At 37.1% G+C, this 20793-nt stretch overlaps 3 protein-coding genes across 5 annotated transcripts; 2 read left to right on the forward strand and 1 right to left on the reverse strand.

Moving 5' to 3' along the window:
• The first annotated feature begins 1077 nt into the window (after nucleotides 1-1077).
• Nucleotides 1078-5132, forward strand: LOC135636850 (probable serine/threonine-protein kinase WNK4). The gene is made up of 7 exons (XM_065148947.1): nucleotides 1078-1775; nucleotides 1987-2024; nucleotides 2149-2376; nucleotides 2461-2681; nucleotides 3455-3612; nucleotides 3715-4114; nucleotides 4195-5132. The coding sequence occupies exons 1-7, from the start codon at nucleotides 1662-1664 to the stop codon at nucleotides 4998-5000; spliced, it is 1965 nt and encodes a 654-aa protein (XP_065005019.1). The 5' UTR covers nucleotides 1078-1661; the 3' UTR covers nucleotides 5001-5132.
• An 8242-nt stretch (nucleotides 5133-13374) lies between these two features.
• On the forward strand, nucleotides 13375-14365 carry LOC135637068 (calcium-binding protein KIC-like). The gene has a single exon (XM_065149435.1). The coding sequence runs from the start codon at nucleotides 13820-13822 to the stop codon at nucleotides 14192-14194; it is 375 nt and encodes a 124-aa protein (XP_065005507.1). The 5' UTR covers nucleotides 13375-13819; the 3' UTR covers nucleotides 14195-14365.
• A 766-nt stretch (nucleotides 14366-15131) lies between these two features.
• On the reverse strand, nucleotides 15132-19726 carry LOC135637067 (serine/arginine-rich splicing factor RS31-like). Of its 3 annotated transcripts, none has more exons than XM_065149433.1 (6): nucleotides 19617-19726; nucleotides 19330-19465; nucleotides 17442-17554; nucleotides 16612-16847; nucleotides 15502-15741; nucleotides 15132-15320 (listed from the first exon to the last, which is right to left on the reverse strand). In XM_065149433.1, exons 2-6 carry the CDS (start codon nucleotides 19433-19435, stop codon nucleotides 15287-15289), a joined length of 729 nt encoding a protein of 242 aa, XP_065005505.1. In that variant the 5' UTR covers nucleotides 19436-19465; nucleotides 19617-19726; the 3' UTR covers nucleotides 15132-15286. The 3 variants fall into 3 exon arrangements, with proteins under 3 accessions (XP_065005505.1, XP_065005506.1, XP_065005504.1); XM_065149434.1 differs by having other exon boundaries at nucleotides 16612-16844; nucleotides 19567-19684; XM_065149432.1 differs by having other exon boundaries at nucleotides 19567-19684.
• Nucleotides 19727-20793: the final 1067 nt, after the last annotated feature.

The following is a 20793-nucleotide window of genomic DNA, read 5'->3' on the forward strand; positions in this document are numbered from 1 at the left end:
TTTAAGATATGCTCCATAGTAGAGAAGATTCTTTCTTTCCCAAGTAGATGACCAAGAAAGATTTGCGTGTTTGTTTCCAAACCAATGTGTTGAATTTTCTTGTGCTCGACAGCCTTAAGCCCTTCCAAAATTGCAATGGCTTCACAACATAGCATATTTCTATTTTTGAAATATCTATAATCAATCAAAATACACAAAATCATCAGATCCTCTCTGATAACAAAATCAGAGCTCCATCCTCGAGATGATTCCAATAATCATCACAATTAAGCTCGAATCTACCAGTGTTAAGTTGAGTTGATCTAATAATAGATCTAACAAATAGCAACCTTAATATAAAGATTGTATTCGATAAAATGATTTCTTATTCATATCCTAATTTTAACTATATTAATTAACTTTATGCACAACATTCGAACATACATACATTCTTATGTTGAAAAGTACATACGGAGGAGGAAAAAACTATACACAAATAATTTGGAATGATTTCAAAATATTGTTAATGATCGAGTAATAAATTATTGATGGAGTCTAAATTGTTCGGATTTGGAGCACAATTAAGAAGCGATGGGGAAATGGTTTGGAAACGATCTCTTGCCATGTATTCATTCTTCTTTCTCACTTTGCCATCATTAATTCTCTTTCTTCTTTCACATGCACCGCATACAGCGAGTGCATAGAAAACCATATTTATTTAGATTTTTTTGGGTCGTCAAATAATTCTTATTTGATGGTTGATCGAGTTTGATCGACTTAAATAAATCATAAAAATACATATAATATTTATATAATATCATATAATATTATTCGGAAGACCGCCTTCCTATTGTATCGCCGGTAGCTAAAAGAGGGAGGGAGGGAGGGAGAGGTCGTTTCCAGCAATTAAACGGCCACCGGAGAGGGATCTCTTTAATTATCCGAAACTAAGAAATAGGAAGGGAGAAAAGGTTCGGCAATTCTACCCAACACCTGTTAGATCTTCCCTTCTCTTTCGGTCCGCCTCCAGCAATTAAACGGCCACCGGAGAGGGATCTCTTTAATTATCCGAAACTAAGAAATAGGAAGGGAGAAAAGGTTCGGCAATTCTACCCAACACCTGTTAGATCTTCCCTTCTCTTTCGGTCCGCCTCCCGCTTCGCCGTTTCTATCCTTTCCGCCCGCCTTCTCCTGCCCCTGATCGAGTTAGGGTTTTTGTTCTCTTCTCCCCTCGCCGTTTCCCGTGAATCCGGCTCCTGCCCCTCGCCTTGTCGATCCGATCCCTGTGATGGTGGTGTGGGCCGCCCTCCTGCTCGGACCCGCCTCGTAGGGGCTTGACCCCTTCGCGATCGGGGGATGGAGACCACGAGCAATCGGCGGGCACCGGGAGCTGTCGCTGGAGAATGAGGGGCCGGCGCCGATCTTCTAGCGGGAGCGGGGTGATGGATCTGGGCTTCGCGGAGACCCCCGCCGTGGCTTGCAGGTGCCGCCTGCGATCTGCCTCTGACTCCTTCTCCGTCGCGTCCGAGGCGTTTTCTGAGAAGGCTGCTACTGTCTCTGTCGGATCTCCTCAAGGCGCCTAAGATAGTTCCTTTTCTCTTTCCTTCCCTTCCTTCTTTTTTCCTTTGCTGTTTTTGTTCTCGCCGTCGTCGTCGTCGTCGTCGTCGTCGTCGTCGTTACAAATGGGACCGGCATCCATCAATGGATTCCCGTTAGAACTTGGGGTCCGAGGCGTTGGTGGCGGCACGTTGGATGCCGAGTGCGTGGAGGTTAATCCCAACGGACGCTATATTCGTGTGAGTTCATTGTGTTTGACGCCCTGTGTTATATTGGTTGTACAATTATTTACCTCAAGTAAGATGTCTTTTTTTCACCATACGAGCTGATTGTAGATACTTGAGACCTTTGTTTTTCCTTATTATTGTAAACTGATTACTATTTCGGTTGATCTCTTCCGACTTATAATTTTTATTAATTTATTGGTTTCCTCTTTGTCTGGCACTGCAGTATAAAGAGATTTTGGGGAGAGGAGCATTCAAGACTGTGTATGTCTCAAAATACTAAACCTGTTTCCATTTATAATTTGCTTGGTTTGTTGCACTTGGAAAAGTTTAAGCATGATAAATGTCTCTGAATTTTGCACATTTATGTTCTCCTGGTGCTGTGTAGGTATAAAGCATTTGATGAGATTGATGGGATAGAAGTTGCATGGAACCAGGTGTGCCTCGATGAAGTGTTGCAATCTCCAGACAACCTGGAACGGTTGTATTCTGAAGTTTATCTGCTCAAGTCCTTAATGCATGAGAATATCATCAAATTTTATGATTCATGGGTTGATCATCAAAATAAGACCATAAACATCATTACCGAGCTTTTCACTTCCGGAAGTCTAAGGCAGTAGGTTTTCTGGTCATTCTATCAGATGCTTGGATTCTTCGGATAAGAAACTCTTGTAAGTCATTTTTTGTTTTAAACTTGTAGATATCGTAAGAAGCATAAGCATGTTGACATGAAGGCAATCAAAAGCTGGGCAAGGCAAATTCTTCGAGGTTTGGAGTATCTTCACAATCACAAGCCTCCTATTCTTCATCGAGATCTGAAATGTGATAACATCTTCGTGAATGGCAATCATGGAGAAGTTAAAATCGGCGATCTTGGGTTGGCAATTGTCATGCAACAACCTAGAGCTCGAAGTGTTATTGGTAAGAAAAATGGTTTGATTTTTTTATCCTTTTGTGCTAAAGAATGAAACTGCACCTGTTTGTATTCTGTGCACAACAATTAGAAAAATCTTAAACTACTCGAAAGCGTGTTGGGAAACAATTCATAGATTTTTGGTCTCATTATTGACATATTCGTCATTAGGATTTAATGGAGAATTTGTCTTGATGATGACCTATATAAGTATTGCCGATTAGCATTTTCATAGTAGCTAAGCAACTTATGGCTTTGTTGTTTTTTTCTTTTTGCCCGTGATTTAGTATTTTACTTTCCATTTATAACTTGTTTCAGCAACTGCATTTGGTTTTCTGCATATATTTGTCTTCTTAGGGTAATTAAATAATGCGTGTTAATACCTATAAAAATCTTAGACTATCTGAAAGCGCGTCGATAAACAATTTGTAGACTTTTGGTCGCATTATCGACATATTTATCATTAGGGTTTAATGGAGAATTTATCTTGATGATGATCTATATTAGCGTTGCCTATTGGCACTTTCATAGTAACTAAGCAACTAATGCCTTTGTATTTATCTTTCTATTACCCATGCTCTAGTTTTTATTACAAAGGATCAGTTTCGAACCCTCAATCTTTGGTAAGTACATCTGGTATTATGACCACCAGCCCAATGTGTTAAGTGCCATGTACTAGTTTTTTCTTTGAATTTATAACTTGTTTCAGGAAATGTATTTGATTTTTTTCCATATATTTGTTTTCTTAGGGTACGTAATTACTGTGTGTTAATACCTGTAGGTACCCCTGAGTTTATGGCCCCAGAGCTTTATGAGGAGGAGTATGATGAATTAGTTGACATTTATTCTTTTGGAATGTGCATGTTGGAGATGATTACACTTGAATACCCATACAGTGAATGCAAAAATCCAGCTCAGATTTATAAGAAAGTCACATCTGTAAGTTGCTAACTATATTAGGCATGTATGCCCAACGAGTTATTAAAAAATTTACAAGCACTTTTTGTTTGATCAAGAATCATTGCATATGTAATATTGTAGGGAATAAAACCTGCTGCACTTGCTAAAGTAAAAGATCCTCAAGCACGGCAGTTTATTGAGAAGTGTTTGGTTTCTGCTGCTAAGAGATTGCCTGCCAAGGAGCTCTTGAAAGATCCATTTCTTCAAATAAATAGCACAAAGGAACCTCCTACAGATCCTATTCATGTGCCCAACAATATACAGAATATGGATAATCCAATTTCAAGGCCTCTATCTATGGAAATTGATTCTGATTACAAGTCAATTCCAACTAGTACTTGCACTGAGAACTTTAATCTAACAGCACTTACCCCGGCGCTGGAATTCCAAAGAACAAATCGAAATAACGAATTTAAATTGAAAGGAGAGAAAATTGATGACAATTCTGTCTCATTAATCTTGCGTATTGCAGACACATACGGTACGTAAACAAAGGTATTGGTGATTTTTTTTGAGTTTTTGTAAAATTGTTAATCCATCTGTTATCCTTCATTCTTGTAGGTAGGGTGAAGAACATACATTTCCTCTTTTACTTGGATTCGGACACAGCACTTGCAGTGGCTGCAGAAATGGTGGAGCAGCTAGATCTGTCTGATTATGATGTTGTCTTCATAGCTGATTTTATTGATTTTTTGATCATGAAATTCGTACCTGGTTGGATACCTTCTACCAATCATTCTTCTAGTGAGAACATCAGCCCATGCAAGCGGTATGATGCTTATGACAATAATGAACTTCACTCTGAGTGTCCTTCAAATACACTAAAGTCGAGTGCTGACTCTGGGAGAAGCTATGACCATGCTGAGTTATCTCAGTTAAACTTGGGAATCTCAGGACAACTTGCAGAAGTTGATGATGGAATATCATACAAGAAGATGTATGAGGCAATGGCAACTGCTGGTTGTAATTTATTATGGAGTGGGGTTGATGGAGCAGATAAAGGTTCTCATATGTCAGCTAATTCAGTTGTTTCTGGAATTACAAAAAGCTTAAGTGAATATACTACTGATGTTGATTCTAAAGGAGATAGAGGTGTTGGGGAAATTGCTGAGGAACTTCCTTTGAGTGGCAATGTGAATAATTTGGAACCTTCTATATATCATGTAGGTGAACATCATAGTAGTTCGTATCTATTGAAGGCCTCTTCTTCACTGTCCCTGACGGATAAAGATCAATGTGAATTGAGGGCGGAGCTTGATTTGATTGAAGCTCAATACCAACGTTGTTTTTATGAGCTATCAAGGATGCGAGAGGAGGCAATGGAGAATGCTAGGAAGAGATGGTTTGCAAGGAAGAGTGGTGGTTAATTGTATCCTACTCTTCCTATTTATCTCAAACTTAATCTTTTTCTATTTTGGTAGGGGTTTTCCTATGGAATATGATGGATACCTTGTCCAAGGAACTTATGGCAACATTTAGTGTTAGTCTGTGATTTTTTATGATGTGGTTGCATATGGTTGGACTCCATGGACTTACAATTTGCCGTGTGTTTTGTTATTCTTTTGCTTCAAATCTGATTTTTTTTTTGGACAATATAGAATCCAGACACATTTGTTTCTTATTTGCACAATTCATCTTTCAACCTACGACTATGTTGAGATATCATCTTCCATGAATTATTGCAAACTAGTCTTTCTATGACTATCATGACATCTATTAATCGAGGGGTTGACCCGAACCTGAAGCAAAGACTTGTTTAGACTTTGTGTTGTCCTTCCTGCTTTTGCCATCCCTGTGGAATTAACCAAACTAGCATCACACATTTAATTTTCATTTGCGCCTACTGACACTGTTAGAACTGCTTCTGCCATCATCAGTGACATGCATAATTTTGTGATGCCTTTTTTATGTCAGAAAAAGAACTATTTAGATAGATCATGTGGAACAAGAGAATATATTTCATTCCATATCTTCTTGAGGGTTCATAAACATCTAAGATTGGGTGTGGCTGCTAAGCCAAAAGAAAATTATTACTGAGCTGAGCTGTAGTTATATAGTCTTCATCCTGATTATGACATTGTCAAGACAAGAGGGCGTTTTTTTCATCCTTTTTTTGTATTAAAATTTATATGGGTATTGTAAATTTGTATTCCAGTTTGTTCATTAGATCAAAGAGACTATACCATTCTGGTCTTTGAACATAAGGTACCAAATTACAGCTTTGCCTGCAGGTTTGTATCCAACTTACTTACTATTGAACCCTCCAATGAATTGCTACCGTAAGATATTTTAATGAAGCCAACTTGTGTTTCTAAATCATTGTAATAGAAACATAATAAAACAAATGCGGAAACGAAATAGCGTACCTCCAGCCATTGTCGCCAAGAATTTCTGCAGAGGTTTCTTCTTGAACTTTGGTTCTTCTCGGCTCAGAACTCTCACTTTAGATGGTGTAGGAAAGCCTTTCGCTTCAAAGAGATTGTTTGAGCCAAGGGACCAAAATCCTCATGTATATATAGATGTTCTCCCATCAAGAACATTTATCATCACCAAATCATAACGTTCAAGAATTAATTCAGATTTGTAACGTTTGGACCATAATGAAGAACTTTAATAATATTAAATATTTAATTTAATAATAACGGTTTCATGTTTAAAGAATAAAAAACTGAAATCATTTAAACCATAATTAATGAAGAAATTCATGATAATCAATTATGAATCTTAATGATAACAGTTATATTATTATTAAATTAGATATTTAATAATAACGGTTACATTCTCCCACTTGGTCCATACGTCTATCTTAATAATTTGAATTAATTTTTCTTGAACAACTTTCTTAAGAAATAAATACACGAATCATAGCGATAAGTCCTCTAAAAGCGAGTATTATCATCCATGTATCACGATGTATTTAGTTTCTTAATCTTAATATGGTAATATTACTTAATGAATAAACCTTATGTTTATTCTTGGTCCAGCAACAATATATTTTCTCAAAATAATATGCGCATGAATGAGAAATTTTCACAATATATATAAGAGTTTCAATATCATTACAAAGTGGAACAAAGTCCCATTTTCTCTACATGATCCTTGAATTTCAGAGGTGGCATGCCTTTAGTCAAAGGATCAGCAATCATCAATTCAGTGCTAATATGTTCAATGATCACTTTCTTTTCCTTTACACGTTCTCTTATGGCTAGATACTTAATGTCGATGTGTTTACTTCGACTTCCACTTTTATTATTTTTAGCCATAAAGACAGCAGCTGAATTGTCACAGAAAATTCTTAATGGCCTAGAAATAGAATCCATGATTCTAAGCCCAGAAATGAAACTCTTAAGCCATACACCATGTGAAGTAGCCTCAAAGCAGGAGACAAACTCAGCTTCCATGGTAGAAGTAGCAGTCAAGGTCTGCTTAGCGCTTCTCCAAGAAATAGCTCCACCGGCCATCATAAAAATATATCCTGATGTTGATTTACGAGAATCAACACAACCGGCGAAGTCTGAATCTGAGTAACCAATCACATCCAGATTGTCTGTATGTCTATACATAAGCATGTAATCTTTGGTTCCTTGTAGATACCTCATCACTTTCTTTGCAGCTCTCTAGTGGTCCATACCTGGATTACTCTGATATCAACCTAGCATCCCCACAATAAATGCAATATCAGGTCTAGTACAGACCTGAGCATACATAAGGCTTCCTACGACAGAAGCATATGGGATGTTTTTCATTGATTCCCTTTCAAAATTGTTCTTTGGGCATTGGTTCAAATTGAACCTATCACCTTTCACAATGGGAGCAACACTTAGTGAACAATCCTTCATCCGAAATCTTTCTAAAAGTTTATCAATATAGGTTTCTTGTGATAGACCTAAAATGCCTCGAGGTCTATCTCTATAGATCTTAATGCCAATGACATAAGATGCTTCACCCATATCCTTCATGTCAAAATTTTTAGAAAGAAATTGTTTCACCTCATGCAGCAAATCCTTATCATTGGTTGCAAGCAAAATATCATCTACGTATAAAACAAGGAAATATATTTTACTCCCACTAACCTTCTGGTATATGCATTGATCCATGAGATTTTCAACAAATCCGAATGAAGAAATCACTTCATGAAATTTAAAATACCATTGGCGGGAGGCTTGTTTTAAGCCGTATATAGACTTCCTAAGCTTGCAAACCAAGTGCTCACCAACACTAGAGGAAAAACCTTCAGGTTGTTTCATATAAACCTCTTCCTCTAGATCTCCATTAAGAAATGCTGTTTTCACATCCATTTGTTGCAACTCAAGGTCAAAATGAGCAACTAATGCTAAAATAATACGTAGAGAATCTTTCTTAGATACAGGAGAAAATGTCTCCGTATAATCGATTCCCTCTTTTTGAGTAAATCCTTTTGCAACAAGTCTTGCCTTGTATCTCTCAATATTGCCTAACGAATCTTTCTTAGTTTTAAAGACCCATTTGCAACCAATGGCCTTTGCTTCATTAGGCAACTCTACAAGATCCCAGACTCCATTGCTCATCATGGAATTCATCTCTTCTTTCATAGCATCATGCCACAAATTTGACTTTTTGCAACTCATGGCTTGTGAAAATGTTTCAGGATCATTTTTGGCTCCAATATTATAGTCAGATTCTTGTAGATATACAACATAATCACTAGGAATTGCTGATCTTTTATTTCTAGTGGATCTTCTTAATGTTGTACCAATGGTTCCTTGAGGAACTTGTGGTTCAACTAGTTGTTCAGGAGCTTGTTGTAATTCCTGAACTGCTTGATCTATTAGAATACTATCAACAACTTGTGGAATTTCAATGATTGGTTGTTCAGCACTAGTTTGTACTTGAGGAGTGCTATGAACTATAATCAATCTATCATTTGATGTGGAAGGTTGAGATTCTATATGATCATGTGTGGAAACTATATTCCTGAAATGATCGCTCCCACTAATCACATCATCCTCAAGAAATTTAGCGTTTCTTGATTCCACAATCTTAGTTGTGTGAGATGGACAATAGAACCTGTAACCTTTGGACTTTTCGGCATATCCAATGAAATACCCACTAACAGTCCTCGGGTCCAATTTCTTCTCTTGTGGATTATATATCCTGACTTCAGACGGACATCCCCAAATGCGCATATGTCGCAAACTCGGTTTCCAACCTTTCCATAGTTCAAATGGTGTCTTTTGGACAGCCTTGGTTGGAACTCGGTTTAATATATACACAGCCGTTTTTAATGCTTCAGTCCACAAGAACTTAGGAAGATTGGAGTTGCTAAGCATACTCCGCACCATGTCCAATAATGTTCGGTTTCTTCTTTCTGCAACACCATTCTGGTTTGGAGAACCAGGCATAGTGTATTGGGCAATAATCCCATGTTCTTGAAGAAACTTAGCAAAAGGACCAGGTGCTTGTCCATTTTCAGTATATCTACCATAATATTCTCCACCCCTATCTGATCTCACAATTTTAATTTGCTTACCACATTGGTTCTCAACTTCAGCCTTAAAGACTTTGAAGGCATCCAATGCTTTATTTTTATTATGAAGCAAATATATATACATATATCGTGAGTAATCATCTATAAAGGAGATGAAGTATTTCTGACCATGTATGTCCATGTCTGGACAACATATATCAGTATGAATTATTTCTAATGAGTCTGAACTCCTATTAGCACCCCTTTTGGACTTATTGGTCTGTTTTCCTTTAATACAGTCCACACAAGTCTTAAAATTAGTAAAATCAAGAGTACTAAGTACCCCATCTTTAACTAATCTTTTAATTCTCTCTATAGAGATATGTCCTAATCTCCGATGCCATAATATAGAGGAGTCCTCATTAATATTACACCTCTTAATGCCAGCGTGAACATGCATTGAACCTTGAGTATTATCATTTTGTAATAAAATACGGTAAAGATCGTCAGACAAAATACCATTCCCAACACAATCAGATTTATATAATAAACGAAATGATGTGTCTTTAAAATTAAAGGAATATCCAAATGGTACGAGTCTGGAAACAGAAATTAAGTTTCGTGAGAAACTTGGTACATAAAAGGTTCTTTCCAATTTTAAAACAAAACCACTACTTAAAGTTAAAATGCATGTTCCAATTGCTTCCACATATGAGCCCATCTTATTTCCTGATAAGATGCTTTGCTCACTTCCCACTGGCTTCCTTAGGTTTTGCATACCCTGCAAAGAGTTTGCAATATGGATTGTTGATCCAGAGTCAATCCACCAGGTATTAATATTAACATTGACCATATTAGATTCATAACATACATATGAGGTTGGTTTACCTTTCTTTTCAAGCCATTGTTGGAATTTCGTACATTCCTTCTTCATGTGTCCCTTTCTTTTACAAAAGAAACACCTTGCTTCTTTCTTGATATCAGCTTGGGGTGGTATTTTACTTTTTCCCTGCTGATAAGCTTTTTGATTGGCTTGATGTTTGTCAGTTTTGTTCTTCCCTCGAGTGGTTACCATCAATGCACTCTCACCCAATTCCATTACTAGCCTCTCTTCTTCTTGAACACACATGGTCATTAATTCATTAATTGACCATTTATCCTTATGTGTATTGTATGAAATTTTAAAAGGGCTATATTGAGGTGGAAGGGTGTTCAGAATATAGTGCACCAGGAAGGATTCTGACATATTAACCTCAAGTTTCTTAAGTTGAGCCGTAATATCTCGCATTTGCATTATGTGCTCACGCACACCCTTTATGTTGGTGAGTTTAAGTGATGAAAATTTCATAATAAGGGTGCTTGCTAGTGCCTTATCCGAAGTGATGAATTGTTCATCGATAGCCTTTAGCAAGTCTCGGACATTTTACAGAACCACGTATGCCAGCAGTTATCTTAGTTTTGATAAACATCACGCTGAGCCGATTGGATCGCTCCCATCGCTCATATAACGCGATCTCAGTTAGAGTGCTGGTATCAGTGACTATAGGTGGTTCGTCTTTTCTAATAGCATAATCAATATCCATCCACCCTAAATGGAGGAGAACCCTCTCCTTCCATATCTTATAATTATTACCACTAAGTTCGGGAATATCACATCGAATATCAGATAAATTAACAGTTTGAGAAACTGCATAAAATCAAACATGCTTATGTCAAAATTTGAAGCTTAATAGACTAAATTACATGTTTTACCAATGTGAAACATGCCAAAAATATGAATCTCATGACATAAAAATTGCCTGTGGGCTAAATTCTTAATTCAAATAGATTCATATGGTCTTTATGATAAAACTATCAAATTATATTCCAATTCATAATCTCTGTGGGTAAATTATGAAAATAATCTGATATTTTATCCTGATTAATTATATTAAATATAATAAAAGATCCTGTGGGATAACAATTATTATACGAAATATAATCAATCACAATATGATGTCTAATTACTTATGTGATCCTTATTTTAACTTTATATATAATTTTAATTAATTAAGGATGCTGTGGCTAATTCTTAATTAATTAAGATTATATGGATCACTAGACATTTTAAACATAAAAAATTTGCTCATAAACATAATTTAATATAACTAAATATGCATACATAATATGAGCATTTTACCGACTAAAAATGTTGAAAATGATATTTCCTCATAATTTTCAACAAAATATATCAACAAGTTTCCAAGAAGAAACCAAAATCAAATCATTTTCATGGCATAAAAATGAAAACTTTTTCATATCAAGGCAGAGGTCATTCGGCTCTGATACCAAATGTAAGAAATTTTGATGAAGCCAACTTGTGTTTCTAAATCATTGTAATAGAAACACAATAAAACAAATGCGGAAACGAAATAGCGTACCTCCAGCCATTGTCGCCAAGAATTTCTGCAGAGGTTTCTTCTTGAACTTTGGTTCTTCTCGGCTCAGAACTCTCACTTTAGATGGTGTAGGAAAGCCTTTCGCTTCAAAGAGATTGTTTGAGCCAAGGGACCAAAATCCTCATGTATATATAGATGTTCTCCCATCAAGAACATTTATCATCACCAAATCATAACGTTCAAGAATTAATTCAGATTTGTAACGTTCGGACCATAATGAAGAACTTTAATAATATTAAATATTTAATTTAATAATAACGGTTTCATGTTTAAAGAATAAAAAACTGAAATCATTTAAACCATAATTAATGAAGAAATTCATGATAATCAATTATGAATCTTAATGATAACAGTTATATTATTATTAAATTAGATATTTAATAATAACGGTTACAGCTACATCTATTTCAGATGTTTGCTATGAAGTTTCCTTCGAGTACTTTTGCTGTTCTTTCATTAGTTACTTTGTGAATTAGAATTCAAAGAATTTTATTTTGAAGGTTATCTAATGATCTTGTAAAACTTTTTTTCTAATTCAGTAGATTTAGTGGTGGTATGTTTGCTATGCAAGTGTAAGACAACCTTATCAGCTGATCCATCATGGTGTCTTATTGACCAACAGTGCATACGAGAATTATCTGCATTCTGGTGGAATCAACCCAATAAAGTGAAGCACCTTCTCTTCTCTTGAGCTGATAAACGAAGACAGGAAAACAGAGATTCTATAGCAATTTCTTGAAAATTTTAATCTTATTCTATCTTTTCTTCTCGATTCAAATCTCACCAAACCATTCAACTTTCTCGATAGTGCCATCCACGCACTTCTCTCTATCCAACAAGTTGTAATGGCCAAATCCCTGCTAAATCTAATAATTTAGATAGAAGAAATAGATGATGTTGTGATAAGATTATGATTAGATGATCATAAATCATAAAAAGCTTAAGCAGTTGAACTAAAGAGACGAAAAGAATAGAAAACAAAATTTAATTAATATATGAACTCTATGATATTTAGTTTTTTTCATTGGGTGATTTCAAGGCATTGAAAACAAAATTTCTCATTTCGTGTCTTTTTTTTTTCCTTCTAAATATCTCCGTCATCTCCATCCAATGGGCATCATCACCTCCTTATCATAAACTTAGTTGATTTTGTTTAAGTCGTACAGCCCTTTATAAGTTCATTTGCAAAAGGATTAGTTTCCCCAAACCATCTTCTTATGATCCCTTAAGAACATACGAAAGAAAAAAAATATGGGTTAATGAAAATGTTTAACTTGGGTTATTATAAATAGTCATTTCGTTAAACACTTGATAGATAATACAAATTATAAACATAAATTTCATAAACTCTAAATGGTTACATGACAAACGATCAAAGGTGGTCCGAGCATAACTCCTCACAAGTGCTCATATAATTCTGCTACGGATCAAGACAATTCTAATACCATCCGTTATGGACTTAACTAGTTTTGTCTAAATCATACATAACCTTAATTTGTAAAGGATTAGTCTCTCCAAAATCTTTTATAGTCTTTCAAAGACTTAAAAAGAGAAGATAAATTAAAAAAAAATATTTAACTTGATATCTTACGAATAATTATTTTAGTAATTACTTGATAAATAATATAAATTATTTTGAATGTTCAGACTTGATTTGACCTCACCATCTACTTGAAAAAGAGATTTAAAAAAAAAAAGAGCATTGGCGATCATTGATATTTAAGGTATTAAAGAAAAGCTAAATAAAAAATTGAAAACTGAGATATCTTCTCGTGAAATCACTTTTTTTTTTTTTTATTCTTTCCATCCAACAAAGATATTGGAGACCAAACTGAGAGCAGAATGAACAACAGTGCACTGAACGTGGAAATGGAGCGGCCGCTTGAGGCTGACGGTTGCACGGTTTGACTTTTCAACACCGTGTTGATTGGCCGACAATTAGGTCGAGAGTCAAATTCTCTGCTAAAATTGGCCCCGTCCCGTCGTCACGGGATCCAACGATCGCATCCTTCACGCGTGGCGACCGCATGAAACCTGCCCCAGAAGAAGTCGCTCGTAGCTCACAGCACAGGCGATGCCGAATCCTCCGAAGCGACGACGAAGCTTCGGAGAAAGCGCCCATTTGAAACCTCCACGACGACAAGGACAGCAAACGCGAATGGCGCGTGACGCGGTCGGCACGTCCGGCTTCGGCCCCACACCTTTGCAGCCTGGCCGAAGAAGCCGATAGAAGACAAGTTGTACCCTCGATCGACGCCTAAACCATCTCTGCAGCATCAACAGAGACTTGGAAGGTCTGGCGATGGAGGAAGAGAAGCACGCAGCTGCGACGGAGTCGGAGGAGTACGAGGACTTGCTGCCGGTGATGGCCGAGAGGCTGGAAGCGGAGCAGTTCGTGTCGGAGCTGTGCGGGGGCTTCCGGTTGCTGGCGGAGCCCGGGAGGGGGGTCATAACGCCGGAGAGCCTGAGGAGGAACGCGGCGGCGCTGGGGATGGCGGGGATGACGGCGGAGGATGCGGCGGCGATGGTGAGGGAAGGGGACATGGACGGGGACGGGGCGCTCGACGAGAAGGAGTTCTGCGTGCTGATGGTGAGGCTGAGCCCGGAGATGATGGCGGACGCCGAGGCGTGGCTGGAGAAGGCGATCGAGAGGGAGGTGTTGAGACCCACGGCGTGATTCTTGGAAGATGTTGGAGATCATAAATCTGCGTTAATAAATGTGGTTAGATGCTGATCATCGATCGGATGCTGTAAAAAAGGCTGCAGCACCTCTTCGACAATCAATGTAGATTTCTCCTATTTGATGGAAAACATGCGACGCAATAAAATGGTCTATAATTTCGCATCACTGATGACAATACTGTGCAATGATTTTGCTGTTTGATTACCTCCTTTCTTTCAGAAAGAACAGTCGATTTTTTTTTCTTTTTTTTCTTTTTTTCCCCTGAAGCAACAATAAGATGCAACTTGAATTTTTCTAGTTTTGTTATTAACTCTTTTTTCCTGCACAGCTAAATGAACACTTAGTTGATTTTATGTAAGTTGCATAGTTAGTACAACTTCCTAGATTGAAGCATAAGCCTTGACATCTCAAAAGCAACGGTTCCAATAAATACACGATAAGTGATATAAAATATAATAAATAAATTTCATAAACTCTTAATTCTGAACAATCGTGTAACAAAAGACACCAAGCCACCAGAGCCAAAAAGACACCTCAAAACACACACCACAAACACCGTCCACACTCAAAGGCAACTCCAACGTTTTGAATTGAATCAAACACCAGGGAAACTGAACCCAGATGTATGAGCAAATCATGCTCACTAGAACATCCATAATGGGCAGAGGAAAAAACTGGAAAATGGCCTCCGTCCAATTGCTTTGGTTCCATGGTTACAATCCTCATCGTTAGTTACATCGTGGTTATCCAGCACATTCCATCACAACCACATCGTGGTTATCCAACCACAACAACACTAGGCTTGTATTCGAGTGTTCCTAGCAGCTCTTCATAACAGGAATTAAACGGGCAAATATAAATGCTACCAGCATTCCAAGAGGTTAAAACAGCTAATACACCGAACAAGTTGCCAGCAAAGAGTCACCCAACATAACAATCATCAGATTTTAAGTAAAGAAACTAATATCTAGCCATGACATTCTATGCAGTATCATATGCATAATATTCAGGATGTCTAAAAACGACAAGTGCAATCAACAACAGAACCAGCACAAAATTTCTTCATTCACATCCCCTGCATGATCTTCAAGTCCTCGATCTTCGACCAGGAGGAGAGCGGCTGTGATCCAGAAAAGCAGATGAGATCAACAAGTTGAGCAATGGAAATATGTCACAGTGGAATTTTAAAAACAACCTACAGAATAAAAAGCTTGAGATACTCTTATCAATATGCCATAAATGTCAATCTCAAATGCCTCCGACTACAAACACTTCATATCTCAACGATTTGTAGTCCTCACCTTCGATAACGACCATACTCCGGACTCCTATCATGCGAAGGACCATTGTATCGGTCATAGACAGGACTCCTTGCACGTCCATAATCAGGACTAGGTCGATCCCTTCGGTATCCTGGGCTGTCAGAGCGTCCATATGCCCTATCATCCTGCTTCCCATAACCACCTCGGCTATCACGCACGTCACCATCATCATCATCCCTAAAGGCGTACTCAACTGTTACCATCCTATCCAATATCTTGCTGCCAAACCAAAAGGTTAAAAAAAAAGGATATAGTCAGCACAATCCTGCAAAAATGCATATTTCAGTTAAAGAAGCTGCAAGAAATTAGCAACTCGGCCCCTCCTTTTTTTGCAGCAGCTCACAGCCGCAAATGACAACAACTTATTGTGATTTTAACAGGGAAAACTAAAGTTCTTAAATGGGTGGCTGAGTTATTTTTTAATTTCATTTAACTGCACTCTGTTAACTTCATCCTGAATTCTGATGCATTGCAAAGTTGATTGTTTGCTAGTACATGGTACATGAATGAAGCATTAACACAAAATTCAGAATTATAGGAGATATGTTTAATAAATTAAGGAAAGAGAGAACAAGGTTTGATTAAAAAATCATTCATAACAATATGTTCTTAATGCACTTCTAAAATAAAAGGCTAAGATTCTCCAACTAATGATTATGAGAACACTAGAAAACATCAACACTGAGGAAAACATATTTACCATGTTGAAAATATGTTCTAACGTAGTGCTGTTTGAGAATGAAAAAGAGATTGTCAGAATTTCACACTTCAAGCCAAAATGTCGCTAACATGAAGACAAATAATCAAAGCATCAACAGTTGCTTCAAAAGTAATTATTGAAATTGCATGTAAAGTATCATGATCAAGTGAAGACATATTTGCAGCAGTCACTGCAATATGAATTAGCAGTCCCTGCAATATCATTTACATATGCAGATAAAAACTGGGCAAACATCCATGAATACCATACACATCATGCTAATTTTACTACTGAGGATGACGAGGGAAACCATAGTCATAAATATCAATTCACACGAAACTGGTGGAAAAAAATTTAGGGCATAAAAGATCAGAGCAGAAAGAACGAACCTAAGGTTGGTGCATTCAAGGGCTTTTGTGGCTTCCTCCTGGGTTTCAAACTGAACAAATGCAAAGTTCCTTCTGATCCGAACATTTAAAATCTTCCCATAAGATTCGAAATGCCTTTCAATGTCCCTGACCCTTGTATGAATTGGGTCAAAATTGATAACAAAAAGAGTTCGCGTAGGCCTCGTGTTTGCTGCTGGCCTGGAACCATCACGATCCCTTGGTCCACGTCCTCCCTGCTGAAAAATTAGACCAGTACAACAACAGATCAGCACAGGTTAGGGTGAGATAATATGAAAATTTTGAAGACACCAAAGTTGTCAGGGTCAGTCAGCTCATAGCGTAAATTGTACTTTCTGGATCAAAACCAATATCTGTCTGACTCATACCACGGGAACAAAAAATTTAGGTACATCGAAACCCTTGCCAAAGCAGGGTATTAATGGGAGCCTTGTGCCTGGGACAATCCTTTGGTGAATTTTTGACTCAACCAGAATTTGACCATCTTTTTCATTTAGTGAGGCATGACAAACAACCCAGTCAGCTTCATAATAGTGCCACAAGACCTTGAAAAATAAAATAATATGCTGGTTGATGCTTTTCAGGTATCCATCAATCGTCATATGCGCATGTATACACACACACACACACACACATCAAATCTATAAATCTTTGATTTATGATGCAACCTTTGTTTATGATCCTATGAAGTCCCTTAAGAGATTCATGATCAAATCATGATCCTGAAACATCAGCAGATAATACATCTATTCAACTGCATTATAAATATATTATGGTTGTATACAGAAAATTTTAGTCAGAAAGCATATTACCTTTGACCACTCGACTGACAGCCTGCGTCTACTATAACCAAAAGGTATACCATCAAGCCTATGAATGGCATCTTCAGCATCACGCTCATCCTCAAAATAAACAAAAGCATATCCTGCCAAAGACAAATATAATTATATTGAGAGCAATAAAATTTTGTTGGTCATTTTCATTTTTCTCTTAACAGTATCACATGCAAAACTGATTTCTTAAGCTTGAGGAAAGCAAGAAATATCAGAAATACTACACCTGCATTTATCTGTAGGTCTGATGAACCTTAAGAATGTGAAAAATGGAGATCTGATATGATGGCAACTAAAACATGATTTCGTATATGTAAAACCAAGGTAAGAAGTCATTGCTGAATATGCTTCCCCCGAATAGAGCAAGCGTTCAATTGGCATGTAATGATGATATCTGAGGGCATGGCATGATGATACAATCTGAAGGCATGGCATGATGATATGATCTGAAGGCATGGCATGATGGTACGATTCTTCAACAATCAAGCTTGGGCAACAACTTTAAGCAAAGCAGATCCTAACATGTGTTTGTTTGATGCAAATGAAGAGTGGCGGTTGCATAATGGAGGAGTTGATGTTCTGAAAGAAAGGTTTCCTTTGACATGGATGGTTTTTGCATGGAACTTGGAGAGCCTAGAAAGAGCTCAGCGTCCTTAGTAGTTCCTGCATCAAAGCAAACTTTTAAATATAGGCATTCTTCACAGAGGTATTACAGTTCTGGTCTTCTCAAGACAAAACACTCTGTGATGTGACATGTAAAGCAACCCATGCTGTGAGTGGATGCAATTTAATAGCATTTTTGTTAAACTTTTGAAACATCTTATCTTTGTGCATTCTGGAAAGATATCAAAGCAACCTCCAGCAATATATTTGGTATGTTTAACAAAGTAATGAAGAATACCGTGTTTAGAATATTTTGTTAAAATTGATAATGTAAGGTTATTAACATTGCAATTGTCCTCCAGAACCAAAACTCATCAAAACTACACAGGGATCCCTTTTTACGATATACTTAATTTTGCTTGTGCCCTGTCAATTATCTACATTGTTAAAAAACAGTGACTCACCTATAACCTTAAAAGCTCATTATCTAAACTAAAGGTAATCAACAGATAAGAATTATATGATCTTGTAATTTATATGTGCATATATTGCTTCGGTTAGATTATATAATGATATCTAAGATACACTGCTGTACGACAGCAACACCTGTATTATCATATATTTGTCAGTTAAATGCTCATTCTTCTACCATAAGATTATGTTAAAATGGTTATTTTATGAAAACATGTGCATTAACTTAAACTTAGATGGTGACACTTGAGCTTTTCACCTGATAACCGATTAGACAAGGAAAACAAAAAGCAATAATCTCTTGGGATTGTTTAATTTATTCGACAACTACGAGCTCTGACTCCAAGCAGATCAATAATAAAAGAACAAAATATGTTGCAGCAACTGTGTTTTAAACTGTCATCTACTTTCCATGTGGAGCAACAAGAATGGCATGTATACTTTTAAGAAAACCAGCAGCTTCTCCCAAAGAAAGAAAATGGTTAGTCACGTCTACAAAATTTTTACCCTAAGATAGGCTTTCTTTTAATCTTTCCAGGAACCTCATAAACCACAATGCTCCTCTGCTAAAAAGGTTCTATAGGAGCATCCAAAAAGATTCACCAAATCTCCTAAAAGCACAGACTAACACCATAAAATAAAAACCAACCATGGTTAACACCGTTTTTCTCCAAGAAGGTTACTTGAGACAAAACTCCACAAAAGAGGGAGGCAGCCACTTAAGCCCTTCCGGCTATTGAACGTGAGCAAAACCAAACAAGAAGAAAGGAAAAAGAGAAGGGGAGGAATCTACCAGACTTCATGTCGATGCGATCTACCCTTCCATACTTGGAGAAAAGCCGATCGAGATCGGAATGGCGAGTATCGCTCTCCAGATTTCCAACGAAAACAGGCCTCATCGTTCCGAACCGATCACGAAGGAAGCAAATCTGCGTGCGAGGTATATTTATAAGAAGCAAGAACCAAACCGATCAACAAAGGTACTCGAACATCAGATTCGACATCGAACGCTGTAAAGAAGAACCCTAACTGAAGGAAAAGAAGACCAGAACAGACGACCGTAGCAAACCCTAATCGTACCCAAGAGATGCGAAGCGACCAGCCAAGGATAAACGAACGCCTTCCGATGAGGGGCGCTAAGCCGTCTTAAATCGTGTAGTGGACCGACTTTGACGCTAATTGGACACAGCCCAAACCCAATTGGGAACTACAGCGGGGACCACTAGTTGGTCAAGCAAGACGTTACGCATCACATCGAACCTGGACGGTCATTGGAGAACAAATGGGGCCACTCGTGGGGACCACTAGCGGCTTCCAGTCACAGCGCAACTACAATTCGTCGCAACGTCAACATCTAAGAATATTAGATTGATAATGACGACGACATAATGCTAATAATTTGTGTAAATTTAATTGCAGGTGTATAAACTGTAATTAAACCCCCCCAAAAAAAAGCTTTTTCTGCTAATTCGCCCATAATAAAAAAAGCATAGTGTTTAATGACCAATCTAAGAATATTAAAAAAGAATCAATTCAACAATTACTAATATAAGAATATTAGACAAATCTAAGAAATATTTTTTGTAAAAACATTATGTTGATATTCATAGTGTTTTTGTTTTTAGCAATACAAGAAAAAACTATAACACAGTAAAAAAAACATAGTGTTTTTGTTTTCAACAACACTACAAAAATACTATAACAGAGTAGAAATATAATATAATATTTTTGTATGTTTTTTAGGTATTGCTGAACATATTATAACATAGTGTAGAAATAATGTAACTTGACTAATTCGTAGTGTGGACCGATTCGTAAGAAAAATAAGAAACCATTTCTCTTTCTTCCGCATTGAACCTCAATGAACACTCAAAAATTTTCTTGAGTTGATTCCATACCATTAAGTGGGATAAAAGATGAACTATTGAGAGAAAGGAAAGCACAGAGCAACTTCATTGGAGTCATATATTAATTTGATATTGCCTGATGTGACAGTGGTTTTGGGTGTTGATAATCTAAATCTCACTTCCAATTCCATTTTGGTGGTACTGTCGATCATAAATATTTATGTGCTGATTTACAAGTTTTTTCATGGGAATCTATTCCCAAACACCAATCATGAACAGCTATTAGCAGAAACTCGTTCTACGTATATGCAACATCTATTATCTTGGTTTGTACTCTTCACTGGTGTTCATGTAGTTTCAGCTTGATCAGTAAAACATAATTCAAGTTCCTCACTGTTTTCTTTTCTTAG

The sequence above is a fragment of the Musa acuminata genome, chromosome BXJ3-4, assembly GCF_036884655.1.
Source record: "Musa acuminata AAA Group cultivar baxijiao chromosome BXJ3-4, Cavendish_Baxijiao_AAA, whole genome shotgun sequence".
Lineage (NCBI taxonomy): Eukaryota > Viridiplantae > Streptophyta > Magnoliopsida > Zingiberales > Musaceae > Musa > Musa acuminata.